We start from the raw sequence: 16356 nt of genomic DNA on the forward strand, positions 1-16356 counted from the left end.
AATCGCTTCTCAAATAAAGCATTATTATATAAAAACGCATTTGAATGAGGTTTACAGTGAAAACATTGTTATATTATTGCTTCAACAAACATTTTGGGGAATTTTTTCCCAATTAAAAATTTCTGCATGTGATTAAAAAGTTTATTCAAAAGTGCTACGAACAATTTTACTTCACTTTAATTTTGTTCTGAAAGGAATCTTTCTGCAAGTAATGCAGCCTGGCAACCTGAACCAGCTGATGTTATTGCTTGCCTAAAGACTTTATCTGCACAATCACCTGCAACAAAAATGCCAGGAACATTTGTTGCTTGACCATTCTTATGGATAATATATCCATCTTGGTCCATATCAATTTGTCCCTTAAACAATGCAGTTGCAGGCTCGTGACCAATTGCGAGGAAGAGAGCATTGACATGAAGTGTTTCAACTTCACCCGTATTAACGTTCTCCAAGACAACTCCTGTTAAAAATTCGTCGCCTTCTGCCTCCTTAACAACGGTATTCCATATGACTTCAATTGTAGAGTTCTCTAATTTTTGTCTCATTGGTAATGAAGCTCTTAGTTGGCCACGACGATGAATTAATTTGACACTGCTACAGATTTTGCTGAGATATAATGCTTCTTCAATTGCTACATCACCGCCGCCAACTACAGCTACTGGTTGGTCTTTATATAAAGGACCATCGCAAACTGCACATGCACTAACTCCTCGATTTCGAAGACGTTCAACACTGTCAATCTTCAAGAATTTGGCATTGGCACCTGTTGCAATAATAACCGACTTGGCTTTATATCCTTTGCTTTCGGATTGTAACTTAAAAGGATATTCTGAAAATGAAACATTTAAAATAACATCATATTCATACTTAGCTCCAACGGCTTCGGCTTGTGATTGAATTTTTTTAACAAGTTCTGGACCGGTGCCAGTAAAACCAGGGAAGTTTTCGATTTCTGTAGTAAATACAAGTTGGCCTCTTGGGATGTTTCCATGAAGCACAAGAGGTGAATAACCAGCTCGAGCTAAGTACAAAGCTGCTGTACTTCCAGCTGGTCCACTACCTAAAATAATAGCATCACTAACAGGAACTTCATCCCATTTTATTTCAATTGGTCCTTCGTCATCATCGTCAATTCCCCAGCCAAGCATATCATCATCTGATAGCTCAGATTTCACGATTGCAAACAAGAAAAGAAAAAGCATTAATGAACGATAGGCGGTTAAAACCGCATTTATTTGGTCCAGTGGTTAAACCAGTTTTTCCACGTAAAAACAGCATTTTTATTTTCTTTTAATTTTTAAAATAAATTTTGTCCAAAAATTTTCCTCTCAAAAAAAATGGCCAGCTTATGGTGGTCGCTCATAAAGGTTGTTGGAATCATGGCTGTTTTCGAAGGAAAAGCACTTGATAGTCTTTTAGTTGCTAGGAAGCTTGCACGTTTTTGTCCTACTTCTCTTTCTATTGATGATTTTCGTTCTCTTTCAAATGAGGAATCAAAAAATAAAAAACGTACAACACGTGTTACCTTCATACCACCTTCTTCAAGTGTTTCTGCAATAAGTGAAAACGTAAAGAAAACCCATGTTTCTGGATCTCCTCGTCGCTTTGCTTGTTTAATGAATGATATCAAACAAGAAAAAGAGCAAAAGAACTTTGTTCAAATGAAATACGAACTCCCAAATATGGTACGGATCAACACACCTTCAAAATCAGTTCAGCCAATTATGGCTGTTTCACTTTCTTGCAATGATTTACAGAAGGAAACTGCAGAAGAAAAGGGTGATTATCCCTTATTTTACAAGAAAGTATCTTCTGGTGAAACTTCAAATCAATCTGAAAGCGAATAAATGTTGTTGTTTTCGAATATCATTTCAATTGGGATTCTGCATTGCGATGAATGTGTTTATCTATGTTTTGAGATGAGTTTTTTTTTATTTTTTAGAAATTATATTGAGAACAATATGCACTTTTGGTATAAACCATTTGGGTTAATTGTACGAATAACCGTTTTTTGATCATTTTAAATTATCCTTAATGAGGATATGTTACCACTTTTTGAAAAAAAATGACAACGATTCAATGTGGGCAAAAAATGAAATTCAATGTGGGCAATCACATTTCTTAATTCAAAATAAAAATCTCAACAAATCATAAAAGCAAAATGTTCTTATTGCAATCTATGCTAATTGGTATAATTGCAAGTCATTCATTGCATGCTTGCCTCACAAGGCCTAAGACTCAGTCATTTGGAATACCTACTTATAATTTCAATATTAAACAAATATTTCAAAAGATTTTACCAACGAAGAACACAAGAAGTTTGAATGATCACCAAAATTCTCAAATTTTTAGGCAATGTAAAAGTAACGAGATTGAAAAAATTGATGACTTTTTATTAGTTAATTTTTATTTAATGTTTTTGATTTTGTTTTTAATTAATAATGTAACTTCTGAAAAGCATAATTTCAAAGAAAAATTAAATGACATTTTACATTTTTTCATTATATTATTTCCCATTTATTCATTAGAAGAATTTAGTGAAGATACAGAAACATTAATTCTTTACAACTCAAATGAGTTTTCACAAGGTTATTATGGAATAGCGAAACATATTATTATTGGTGGTAACATCACATATATTCCATATGCTTCTTTTCAGCGATGGCTTATTGTTTCTGCCGAAATTGGATCATCTGTTAAAACAATTGGAGCATATGCATTTTCTGCATGTTCACAATTAGGCACACTTAAAATTGGTGAAAATGTTGAACAAATTGGACAATTTAGTTTTCTCTCATGTACAACATTAATGAATATAATAATTCCAGATCAAGTTTATTTAATTGAAAAGTCTGCTTTTAAGTCATGTGCATTATTAGAAACTATTACATTCGGGAAGAAACTTCAAACAATTGAAGAGTTTTCATTTTATTTTTGTTCTTCGTTGAAACATTTAGAAATACCAAACTCGGTTACATCCATAGGTTATGCGGCATTTGCAGCATGTCATTCATTACAATACATTAGTGTTTCCAAAGAAAATCAAATTTATTATAGTGATGAACATGATGGAATCCTTTATAATAAAGATATGACAACAATAATAAGTTATCCTGCAGGAAAAGAAGATAAAGAATTTCGAATTAAAGATTCGATAACTATTGTTTGGAATTATTCATTTTTTTATTGCGAAGAAATAATTAAAATTATAATTCCTGATTCAGTAATAACTATTGGCGATTTTGCATTTAATACTTGTACTAAATTAGAAACAATTGAAATAGGTAATAAAATAGTATCAATTGGGAAAAGTTCATTTCTTTTATGTTCTTCATTAAAGAATATAATTATACCAAATAAAGTTACGAAAATTGAATATTGCACATTTTTATATTGCACTAATTTAACGAAAGTAACTTTCACAGGAGAAAATTTAAAGGAAATTGATGAAGATGGATTTTCTTCATGTTCTGAATTACGAGAAATTATACTTCCTAATTCAATTACTATCATTGGTAATAATGCATTTAATTCTTGTTCAAGATTAGAAACAATTCAAATCGGTAACAAAGTTGAAAAAATTGGAACTTTTGCATTTTTCTTATGTTTATATTTAAGGAACATTACTATACCTAAAGAAATTACATCAATTGATTATGGTACATTTTGGTATTGTGAACAATTAACGAAAGTAATTTTCGAAGGAAATAATATCCTTAAAATTGATGATCATGGTTTTTCAGCATGTACATATTTAACTAACATTACTATACCTAATTCAGTTGTATCTATTGGAAATCATGCGTTTTCTTCATGTGCATTTTTACCTAATTTTGTTATACCAAATAATGTTAAAACTATTGGTAATAATGCATTTGATACATGTTTTGAAATGAAGGAAATTATTATTGGAGAAAGTGTTGAAACAATTGGAGATTATGCATTTGTTGATTGTTTAGAACTAAGAAATATTATTATACCTGATTCTGTTAAAACAATTGGTACATATGCATTTAATACATGTTATTATTGTGAAAAATTAATCATTGGTAATAATGTAGAAACTATTGGTGATGATGCATTTGGTACTTGTAAAAACTTATTAACAATAATTATTGGTAATAATGTTAAAAGAATTGGTTCAAGAGCTTTTTATTTATGTAATTTACTCGAAAATTTTACAACTTTAAATGTTGAATATGTTGGCGATAGTTGTTTCTTACAATGTAAATGTTTAAAATTTGTTTCATTTCCAAAACTTAAAATATGTTCTGAGAAATGTTTTGCTGAATGTATCTCATTAAAGACCATAAATTTACCTATAGTTGAAGAAATAGGAGTTTCATCTTTTTCTTCTTGTTCAAGTTTAGAATCTATTGATTTCCAAAATGTTAAAATAATTAATGACTTAGCATTTTCGAATTGTTTTTCATTAATATCAATAAATTTAATAAAAGTGGAAAAAATTGGTGATAAAGCATTTTCCAATTGTTTCTATTTAAAAAATTGTACATTTCCAAACTTAATTGAAGCAGGAAGTCATTTATTTGAGAAATGTGATTCTTTTGAATTATTTGATGCACCTAAGTTACGAATATGTAATAGTTATTTATTCCAAGGACAAAATGTTATAACTGATTTCTCATTACCTAATTTAGAAGTTGCTCCTGAGTATTTATTTTCGAATCAAAAGATCCAAAATTTATATTTACCTAAATGTAATGAATTAAAAGATTCATGTTTTGAGAATTCGATCTTTATGTCAACACAACAAATTCAAGAATTCCAATTAAACGTCACAAGGATTGGCTACAAATGTTTTTATAAATGTGAATGTTCTAATGCCGTTTTACATATGCCTTATTTATTATATGCAGGTTCTTATTCATTTTCTAATTGTAAGTCAGTTATAAACTTTGATTTCCCATCATTAAAGTATATCAATGATTCAGCATTTAAGAATTGTACACAATTAATTTATATTGATTTACCTAATTTAGAGTATCTTGGTAATGAAGTTTTCATTGGTACAAATCTTAAAAGGTTTTATTCATCAGAATTATATGAAATTGGTAATAAATGTTTTAAAGATCTCGAATTACTTGAAGATATTAATATCCCAAATGTTTTATATTTAGGTGATGAATGTTTTATGAACACTGGAATTAAAAACATTAATTTCCCGAATATTAAAAAAATTGGAACAAAATGTTTTGCGAATTGTAATAAAATTATATATTTCAAAAGTAATATCATAAATATTTATAATGGTGCATTTGAATCATGTCTAAATCTTGAATCAATTTCTTTCCCTAATTTAATAGAAATTAATTCTTCTTTATTTTCTAATTGTATTAAATTAAAATATATAAATATTCCAAACTTAAAAACAATTGGCGATCATTCGTTTTATAATTGTTATGAATTAAATTACATTGATTTTCCAAATGTTATACAAATTGGTACTTCAGCATTTGAAAAATGTATAAATATTTCTGATTTTAATTTACCTAAACTTCAAACTATTGGTAGTTACACATTTAAAGATTGTTATTCACTAACAAATATTACATTAAATATCGAAGGACCACTTCTCGAATCAATGTTTGAAAATTGTATAAATATCGAAACAATTAATTTACCAAATGTGATTAATATCGAAACAAAATGTTTTCGAAATTGTCATAAATTAAGAAATATTTCATTAGATAATACTTTAAGAATTGAATCGTTTGCATTTTGTAATTGTTATTCAATCGAAAAACTCGAACTAAAAAACTTAAACACAATTTATAATAATGCATTCGAAAATTGTACTTCTTTAAAGATTGTAATTTTCGAACAATTATCGAAATTCGTCGGTGATGAATGTTTTAAAGGTTGTTCACAACTTTCATTAATACATTTCCCTGCTTTATATACAGCACCGTTACAAGCAATGAACATTTTCGAAGATTGTTCTTCATTAGAAATCGTTTCATTTCCTGAAGAACCTCCTAGTTTAAATTCAAACGTTTTCAATAGCACCAAAAGAAACATCATTCAAAAAGTCGGAATTTCCGTTTATAATATCACTTTGTGTTTACCTTATGAAAAAAATTATGCAACTTATAATGCAAATAATACGAATAAATGGAATAACATCCTCGCATTGAAACCTGACGATTACAATTTAATATGTACTTTTAAGAAAGAATCAGAAAAAAATCAAAACAAAAATATTCCAATTATTATCGGAGTTGTAGTTGGTGTCGCACTGCTTGCTGTAATTGTTGTCATTTCTGTCTTGTTATATAGAAAAAATAAAATGCATCTAAATTTGTTGGACGAAATGCAAAACCAGAGCGAATTATATGAAGGATTACCACTCGACTTTGGATAAGATGCAGCTTATTCCGATGGGTAAAAAACATATGTAAACAACAAATGTGACTAAAAAAAATTTTTTTTATTAATGATTTTCAACATAAAACAGGTGTAACCAAGCTGATGCATAAAATAATTATTAAGCCATATGTTAAATATGAAATGAAAATTTGATAAACAATGTGAAATAGGAAAAATGAATGAAAATATCAGTTTTATAATACATGTGCAAATTAATACCAGAGCTGACATAGAATTTTCCCGATCGAAATCGTTCATAGTATAATTAATAAATTAAAAAAAAAAAAAAAAATATAATGTTAAAAAGAAAAGTCTATTTTGATTTTTTAAGATTTACACATTATCTATTACCAAAAAAAGAAATTTTTTTTTTCGTCAATGACGGCCTTACAATTGATGGCTTTTGTGCTTTTCTCTTTAATAAATTTACCATTTCTTTGTTTCCTTTTTTAGATGCAAGCATAATTGCTGTGAGAAATAATTTGAAAAATTTTCAAATAAAATTTTGATATTTCAAGTTTTTTAAATAAATATTAAATCATTAAAGCTAACTTTAAATTACAAAAACACATTTTAAAATATAGGAAAAAATATCAAAATATTAAAACATACCTGAAATAATCAAAACCAATATCAAATTATTGAAACAAATTACAAACTATTAAAATATATTTCAAAATGTATTAAGAAATTTTAAATTACACATACAAAAATAAATAATATTAATATCAATTCCATTTTTGTTTAAAAGTAATTTAAATATATCCATATCGTTTGCATTAATTGCCATATGAAGTGCTGTTCCAAATGATTAAAACAAATTTTAAATCAATAAAATGTATATCAAATAATTAAAATCAATATAAAATCAGCAAAACAAATTTGAAATTATTATATGAAATATATAATTTCCAAAATAAATCTTAAATCATTAAAAGAAATGCGAAATCATTAAAATCAATATAAAATCATCAAAACAAACTCTAAACAACAATAATAAATTTCAAATTATAAAAATAAATTTCAAATTAATAATATCAATATAAAATTAATCAATCAAATATAAAATTATTAATACAAACATAAAATCATCAAAATAAACTCTAAACAATTACAATAAACCCAAAAAATCAAAATCAAATTTTAAATTATTAATACAAACATAAAATTATTATACCAAAATTTAAATTGTTCAAACAAATAGAAAATTATTATAATCAATTTCAAATGATATAAATAAAAATATATTGCATTAACATTAATACTATTTTGATTTAACAGTAATTTAACTATATCCAAATCCTTATCTCTTATTGCTAAATGAAGTGCTGTACAAAAACATTAAAACAAATTTTATTTGAATAAAATAAATATCAAATAATATAAACAAATATTAAAACATTAAAATAAATATCAAATCAATAAAATATATATAAAATCATTAGAACAAATAATAAAATGTTAAAACAAACTATAAATCATAAAAACAAATTTCGAATTATTAAAACAGATACAAAAATTATAAAACAAATATCAAATTATTAAAACAAATGTCAAATATCTAAAAGAAATAAATAAAAATCATATAAACAAATTTCAAATCATAAATATAAATATCAAACAAACAAAATAATTTTTAAATTATTATATCAAAATTTAAATTGTTTAAACAAATATAAAATTATTTTAATCAATTTCAAATGATATAAATAAAAATATATTGCATTAACATCAATTCCATTTTGATTTAAAAGCAATTTAACTATTTCCAAATTATTACGTTGTACTGCTAAATGTAGTGCTGTAGCAAATCATTAAAACAAATTTTATATTAATAAAACAAATATGAAATATTCATAACAAATATAAAATCATCAAAACAAATTTCTAATGAGTAAAACAAACACAAAAATATTAAAACAAATTCCAATTTATTAAAACAAATCTCAAATCATCAAAGCAAACATAAAACTCTTAAAACAAATATCAAAGCATCAAAGCAAACACAAAACTCTTAAAACAAACATCAAATTACCAAAGTTAATACCAAATTTCTCAAACAAATCACAAAACATCAAAACAAACATACTTACTCATTAAATAAAACAAACTTTAAACAAGTCAAACAAATTATAAGTTCAATAAAAAGATCTTAAATCGATTAAACAAACATAAAATTATTTAAAATGACTTCAAATCATATTAATAAATAGTTATTGCATTAATATCAATTCCTTTTTGTTCTAAAAGAAATTTAACAATGTGAGTGTTATCATATTTTGTTGCCCAATAAAGTGCTGTTCCATATAATCACAACAAGTTTGATAATATTAAATCATATATTATTATAATTAATATCAATTCCTTTTTGTTTAAGGACATATTTAACAAGTTCAAGATTCTTTGACATTGCTGAAGAAATTAATAAATCTTTCGGAATTTGATTATTTTCGACAAATTGTTGAATAATAAAAAAATCGCCTAAACTCGCTATTACATTAATAATTTCATTATTAATTTCCATTCCTTCTTTAACCATATACGAAAAAATATCATAATTCATATAAGTTATACATAATAGAGTTATACTAAAAACATTAATATTTTCAATTTTATTTTCATAAAGATATTTGAAGATATTATTTCGATGAAATTGAATTGCTGTTTCAAATGCATCTTCAAATGATGAATGATTTTGTTCACACAAATGAATAATTTCTTCATTTCCACCTGCAACTGCATATTTACCTGTGTTTTTTACATTAGCACCATTCATAAGTAAATATTTAAAACATTTAATAGATGAAAAAAATGCTGCATAATCAATTAATGTAACATAGCTTTGATTAATAAAATCACATCTTTCATAAGGTGATGGCACAATTGTTTGTTTAAAATTAAAATCATTTTGTGATGATATTTCTTGAAGTTTTTCGATTTCATCATTTCGTATTATTTTCGCAATTTCATTCGGATTAACACCTTCATCAAATAGTTTCTTCTGCTTTTCAAATTTATCTTCTGGCATATAAAAAAAATCTTTTAATTCTAACATACAACTTCTTTTGATTAATTTTCGTTTTGCTATTTTTAATATTAGATAATATACTTGGTTTTGATGTAAATGATAAAAAAATTGCACGAAATATAAACAATAAATAAAAAGATCAATGATTTGAGGATTATTTTTGCTAATTTTTTGTTCGTGCTTTTGAATTGCTTCCAAATAATCTAAATAAATATCATATTCGTTCCTTTGTGCATAAAAAGCAAAGAAAACTAACTTACAGATAGTAAAATTGAATGAAAATGGATAATTAAGATCATATAAATTCATTGTTTGTTCAACCAATAACTCAAAATCAAATTTATTTAAGTTAAAAATAATGTTTTCTAGGGCTGTTTGTGTTATCAAGGTTACTTATCAGAAGAAAAAAAAATTAACTTTTATAATAAAACATAGAAAACCCAACATACGATAGAAAAATTTAATTACTTGGGGGTAGCCCTACCATATGTCTATTTACATCAAAAAAACTGCCCTTTCGTTGTATAAATGTGACTGTCTCAAAAGACAAATTCGATTCAAAAATTGAATTGTCATAAACTTAGATTGTTGAGTTTATTTTGGAACTTCGGAAAAAGTCATGTTTGGCCAGTGTGGGCGAGGTTTTTCATATCAAATTTCTTGATTTTGCGGTTTCTGTGAATTTTGAATGCGTTTGATCCATGCCGGGCCCATTTCGAGGGGATGACGTCAGCAATACCCGGGTTCTTTAAGCTATCAATTGAAGATCGATTGAAGCATATCTCGGGATTTTGTGACCTCTCTGATGAGGACCAAACAGCCCTTCGCTCTATAGATCTTTGTCTTAACGATCAAACATGTGAAACAATGATTGAAAATTTCATAACTCGCCATGTGACACCAATAGGAGTTGCCACTAACTTCATTATTGATGGTAAGGATCGTCTTATCCCTTATGCTACTGAAGAACCAAGTGTTATTGCAGGAGCATCTTTTGCCGCCAAACTAGCAAGGCCTTCAGGTGGCTTCACTACCGCAGCGGGACAAAATATATGCTCTGGGCAGACAGTTTTTCTATCACCATCCACAAATTCAAATGCAAAATCTCAATTAGAATCAATAATTCCAGAAATTATCGAAGTATCAAACTCTACTATGCCATCTATGATCAAGCGTAACTGCGGTACCGAGAAAGTCAACATCAAAGAAGTCGAAACTGAGTCAGGAAATATGATAATTGTAGAATTACATATATCTGTAGGTGATTCTATGGGTGCAAATTGTGTTACTCAAGCATGTGAAGCTGTTAAAACCTACATTCAGAAGAAACTCGGACTTGAGCCACTTATGGGAATATTAACAAATCTTTCATCCAGGCGTATAGTCTATGCTCAAGCCAAGTGGCGTATCAGTGATCTTGGATCCAAATCATATGATGGGTATGAAGTTGCCAATCGTATTATCATGGCCGCTAATCTTGCCAAAGTTGATCCATATCGTGCAGCAACACATCGCAAAGGCATTATGAATGGAATTTCTGCTGTTGTTTCTGTCACTGGCAATGATACTCGAGCAGTTGAATCAGCGATACATTCATATGCATCACTTGAAGGCTCTAATCCCGCGCTAACTCAATTTCGAATTGTTGATCAAGAACTCATTGGCGAGATACGCTTACCGATACCAGTTGGAACAGTTGGCGGATCAATAAATCGAAATAGTGCAGTCAAGACATTTCGTAAAATGATGAAAGTAGAGACAGCAAATGAACTTGCGCGAGTCATTGCAGCTGTCGGTTTAGCACAAAACTTTGCTGCATTACGTGCACTTGTTACACAAGGAATCTGTGAAGGACATATGAAGTTACACAGCCGAAACATTGCATGTGAAGCCGGTGCTGTTGGTGATGATGTCGAAAAAGTTGCACAAAAGTTAGTGCAAACGGGTGCAATCACAGTGACGAATGCAAAAGAGGTACTTAGGCAATTACATTGTCAACTGACTTGATTTGATGTAAATGTTTATTTGATGTAAACTATTGAAAAGAAATCAGCGTTGTAACGATTGAAATGTTGATGCGTTTGCATGCGAAGAAGCACTTGAAATACAAAACACTTTACTTCAATGCAGTTTTGTTTGCTAATTTACAAGAAAAAGGGCCGCAGCTAGATAAGTTTAGAACATTGATATAAAGCATTTTGTGTTGGAAGATATTCGCCAGCGAATATCCGACCGTTAGAAAGTTTGCAAAATAAATTTGAGGGCGCTGTGCGTTTTGTTAATTTTTTCTTGTATTTGTGTAATTTCTAAAATTAAAATTATTTAATGCTACTAACTATTTTTCATTTTTACAAGTGCTCAATAAATGGAATTTGTTATTCAGAATAAAATTAAAAAAAAAAAAATACAAATATTAATTCAATAATTTTGTTCTGATTCAATAACCTAGCAAGAAGTTCTCGGTTAACATGATAAATGTAAATTGTAATATGAAAAACAAAAAATTTCACAAAGAAACTAAAATATTTATTTAATCATTTTTCTTTATAACGTAAATATAATGATTCGGAAATGGCGGCTTTTCAACTGTGATAGAATCAATAAGGTTTAGCCCCAACGATGGGTTATTAAAGAAGTGTTTTCTTGTTGATGGCAATCCATATGATACAGAGATTAAATATCCACCTGGCTTCAATACTCTTGCTATTTCTTTTAGTGAATTGTCAATTTGCTTTATCGAGTTGTCAGCACATAAAAGTGTATCTATAGTTCCTTTGTCAAAAACATATTCAAATGTATTACTTTGAAATTTCATTTGGGTACAGCTAGATGTTTGCCATTCAAGTCTCTTTTCATCTTGATATTTTTGTTTCATTTGATTAATAACTACATCTGAAAAATCGATGCTGATTACTTTAGTAATTAGTGAAGAAAGAAGATCAGCAGACATTTTGGAGTTTCCACAACCTATGTTAAGTGCTACACCACCATTTCCAAGATATTTCTGTACGTAAATCCTGAGTTCAGTCCATGGTTGAAACCATTCAAATACTTCTCCTTTTGTTTTTTCGTACCTTGAATTCCAGTACGACATCTCACCATATGCAGGGGCAGGATGGTTAAGAATGTTTTCGAGTTCTTGATCAAGGTTTTCTTCTTCGAATAGTGGATCCTTGAAAGACATTATACAAAAAGTGACAGTAACCGCCTTCACGACCGTTTAAATCATATAGTGAAAGATAATTCTTTTTATTGAAATTAACAACATTTTCCTTCTTGAGTATTCTGTGCATCTAACGGAACATTGTTTGTTTTTTCTGGTTTTTTAAATCCCGCAACGTCTTCTGCGCATGAAGTAAATAAAATATTAATGTTTTCTCCAGATTGAGCAGAAACATGGTACACCGAGTTAACTTTGTCTTCATATGGTTTTAGTTGAATGTTGTTTTGAATATTTTGTTCGTTTGAAATTAAATCTATTTTGTTAATAACCAGATATATAAAAGGAGGGTTTTCAGCGCAGCAATCTTTGACCATTTTTATCCACATTGGAATTGAAGTAAATGAATCTGGGGAGCTTGCATCAACAACAATCATTGCCAAATTTGTACCTCTAATATAAACAGGTGCAATTGCATGATATTGTTCTTGACCTGCTGTATCCCAAAGTGAAAGTTTTACAAATTTTCCATCCACTTCAAATGTTTTGTATGTATTTTGCGCTCCAATTGTTGGTTCTTCATGATTAAACTCACCATACAGCCACCTTTTCATTATGGACGTTTTACCAACTCCAGTATTTCCTAGTAATATTACTTTCCTCTGGTCAGAGAACAAATGATCGCCCATCGAACTGACAAATTGCTTTAATATCACAGTTCACAATTTTCGAATCGTTATTTACGGTTACAGGTAGAATTGAATTTAATTGTGTCATCTCACATGTCGTATTACACACAATAAAATATAAATCAGAATCAATACATCCCTTCCTTAAACCAATAAGTTTGTCGTGATAACAAACTTCACAAAGCAGCTTAGTACTTCTTAGTGCTTCAGTTTTTGTGGAAAAACATAATAATGTGAAAATTGAACTCATATAATGACATTAAAATAAATAAGTTAGATGTAAATTATTATGGAAATTTAAACTTTGAGATTTTTAACGCAGTTTATAATATAATGACAATCAAAACAACAATATGAAGCCAAACAATCATCAAGTTGATTCGAAACCGTCACTTTTTTTCAGTAAACAAATTCACAACTATTCTCACTCTCAAAAAAAGAATACATAAGAAATAAGCAAGTTTTTTAGAGATGAAGAGTAATTCGAGTAAAATTATTCTTTTGGTGAATTATCTCTTTTTAACTGGGGTGAAGCATGCCCCCTGGCGAACAAAAAAACTTAACGTTCTCCATCGTCTGTCGTTTTTAATTGAAAAATGGCTTGCGATGGGTGCATTAGATGCTTTTGCGGGCAAGGGTGTGCAATTTGCTGGATCTTTATTGGCGTTTGGGCTTTCTTTCTATTAGGTATTCTTGCAATTCTGTTTAAATTTGAAAAACAAGGAAACATTGGACATTATAAAAAGGGACCACAGGAAAATGCAAAAGTTATGTTTATTACATGGTGTATTTATGTAGTTTTTACCATATTTTGTGCTTTTAATCTATATTATCGAACAAAGCATCCATTCCCACCAAAGGAAGATGATGATAACAAGAAAACAAAGTTTTCCGCTATAGGGCCATCAGAGCAAGTCCCACTTCTTTTTGAAGATAAAAAAGAGAAATAATTTGTTTTCCCTAAAATTTAATTAAATTTTATAACCCTTTTCTGAGGACATGCTCGGATCGATTTTTCTTATTATTTCTAATTATTTTAAGAAATTATAATATGCGTGAATAGTTATATTTATTAACAACATCAGCATTACACTAAGTATGAATTACTTTTAACAAGTTGTAAATCAATTAAATTGTTGTCTTCTTGTTCATTAAGAATACTAAGGAAATAATTTGATTCTTGTGATATTTTATATAGAACAAAATGCCTAAAAATTGGAAATATCTTGAATTTAATATTGTTTTTTTCTTCATATCTTTCAATTTCTTTCATAAAATCTCAATATATTTATGGATATATTAATATCATTTAGGAAAATTATGTATAATAGGGATACCATTTGACTAATACCTAACAAGATGGAATTTGAATCATCATTATTAAATATGTCAAATATCAAATGTAACAATTGAAAAAATATTCCCATATTTAAAATAAATCAACTGAAGAATTTTCCATTCATATTTATATAGCTCGAAAAAACATCTCAGCAAACGTACGTTATGATTGTCAAAACCGTAAACGATAATATGCATATCCAAAATGGGAAAAGTGACATTTCCAAATGATTTTCGTTTTTATCTTTCTATCTTATGCAATATATGAACCTATATATCTAACCGACGAAAATTTTGACAAAACAATGAGTGATATACCTGTTGCATTTGTTATGACATATCAAGAAAATGTTTCATTTTGCATTGATTTATTACCAAAATTCCGTGCTGTTGCAGAAATGATGAAAGAAAAATGCAAGTTTGTTGTCATTGAAAAAGAGTCTACTCCACAAATACGCAAAAAATATCACATTTTTGCTTATCCATCATTATTCATATTCAGATATGGTAATGCAACAGCAGAATATAAAGGCAAGCGTGATTCATCTAGTATGTACAAATACCTCAAACGCATCCTTGGTGATTCAGTTATCACATTAGAATCTGCTCGAGATGTTCATGATTTCCTTGATGAGAATAAAATATCTGTTATTCTTGCAGGCGAAGAACTCGATGAAATTATGCCATCTTATAAGAGTGTTGCCAGTGCACTAACAGACATAGTTCCATTTGCAGTTGCAACCACAGAAGATGCCATACAACAACTTGGAGTTGATGAAGTGCCATCACTCAAAGTCTATCGGCAAGTTGATCGGCAAACGATAGATTATTCCCTTGTGTTCAAAGTAACCGCCGGTCAACTTTTTAAATGGTTCGTTAAATCTATCGTTCCTAGATACAAAGAACTCGACTCTGTGGTGTTTAGGGATCTTGCTTTCGATTCACGGTATACTCTTCTTGCATTTGTCGATACCAATCGCAAGCCATCATTTGATCTTATGCACAATACATTGGATAAAATTGTTTCGACATATGACCAAAATTTAACATATGTTTATTGCGACATTTATGACATGGGAAATACTGTCATCAACCTTGGTTTCTCAGGTTATAGGGAACCAATTTATTGCATTGTAAAGATCACTGGTGGAGAAATTACAGAAAAGTATTTATATCCCGAAAATAAGAAAGCCACTCCTAACAATATTGCTCGTTGGGTAGGGTCTTTCCTTAACAAGACATCTCATATCATCAAAAGTGAAGAACCACCAGAATCTCAAAAAGGACCATTATTTAAAATTGTTGGTCGAACATTTCAAGACTCGATACTTGATTCAGATCATGACATACTTACCCTTATTCTTGTTGGTGATTCTACAGAACGCGAATTATCATATAATAATATTCTTGAAACAGCAAATGAGTTTTACAAACAGAAAATTGATACTGTAAAGTTTTGTTACATTGATTATGAGCTTAATGATTTACCCGGACTTCAAAAACAAAATTGGACATCACCTGTATATTTGTTTTGGCCGTATGGACAGAAGAAAAATGCGATGCTGATGAATGGAAGCATAAGCGCTGAACAGTTGATGAAAGAACTAAAGAAATATGCCAAAATTAAAAATAATTTTAAGATTCCTCCAAAATACGATATTGGAGATATTGAATTGTAATAAAATAAATTTGTTATAAATTTTTAATGTAATAAAAAATAATCCACTTCTTCTTTTTTTTCATAAATGGAAATT

The 16356-nt window shown here is 28.6% G+C and overlaps 5 protein-coding genes across 5 annotated transcripts; 3 read left to right on the forward strand and 2 right to left on the reverse strand.

Moving 5' to 3' along the window:
- Positions 1-176: 176 nt before the first annotated feature.
- GO595_000327 (thioredoxin reductase (NADPH)) lies at positions 177-1202 on the reverse strand (the record flags this gene model as incomplete). Its single annotated transcript, XM_067916267.1, has 1 exon — positions 177-1202. The coding sequence occupies one exon, from the start codon at positions 1200-1202 to the stop codon at positions 177-179; it is 1026 nt and encodes a 341-aa protein (XP_067779782.1).
- Positions 1203-1337: 135 nt separating this feature from the next.
- GO595_000328 (uncharacterized protein) lies at positions 1338-1847 on the forward strand (the record flags this gene model as incomplete). Its single annotated transcript, XM_067916278.1, has 1 exon — positions 1338-1847. One exon carries the CDS (start codon positions 1338-1340, stop codon positions 1845-1847), a length of 510 nt encoding a protein of 169 aa, XP_067779783.1.
- Positions 1848-10138: 8291 nt separating this feature from the next.
- GO595_000329 (hydroxymethylglutaryl-CoA reductase, degradative) lies at positions 10139-11422 on the forward strand (the record flags this gene model as incomplete). The annotated part of the gene is made up of 1 exon (XM_067916289.1): positions 10139-11422. One exon carries the CDS (start codon positions 10139-10141, stop codon positions 11420-11422), a length of 1284 nt encoding a protein of 427 aa, XP_067779784.1.
- A 523-nt stretch (positions 11423-11945) lies between these two features.
- Positions 11946-12599, reverse strand: GO595_000330 (Menaquinone biosynthesis methyltransferase; the record flags this gene model as incomplete). The annotated part of the gene is made up of 1 exon (XM_067916301.1): positions 11946-12599. One exon carries the CDS (start codon positions 12597-12599, stop codon positions 11946-11948), a length of 654 nt encoding a protein of 217 aa, XP_067779785.1.
- Positions 12600-14907: 2308 nt separating this feature from the next.
- Positions 14908-16281, forward strand: GO595_000331 (protein disulfide isomerase; the record flags this gene model as incomplete). Its single annotated transcript, XM_067916312.1, has 1 exon — positions 14908-16281. The coding sequence occupies one exon, from the start codon at positions 14908-14910 to the stop codon at positions 16279-16281; it is 1374 nt and encodes a 457-aa protein (XP_067779786.1).
- Between the last annotated feature and the right edge of the window lie 75 nt (positions 16282-16356).

Source organism: Histomonas meleagridis (genome assembly GCF_020186115.1).
Source record: "Histomonas meleagridis strain 2922-C6/04-10x chromosome Unknown contig_1, whole genome shotgun sequence".
Classification (NCBI taxonomy): domain Eukaryota; phylum Parabasalia; order Tritrichomonadida; family Dientamoebidae; genus Histomonas; species Histomonas meleagridis.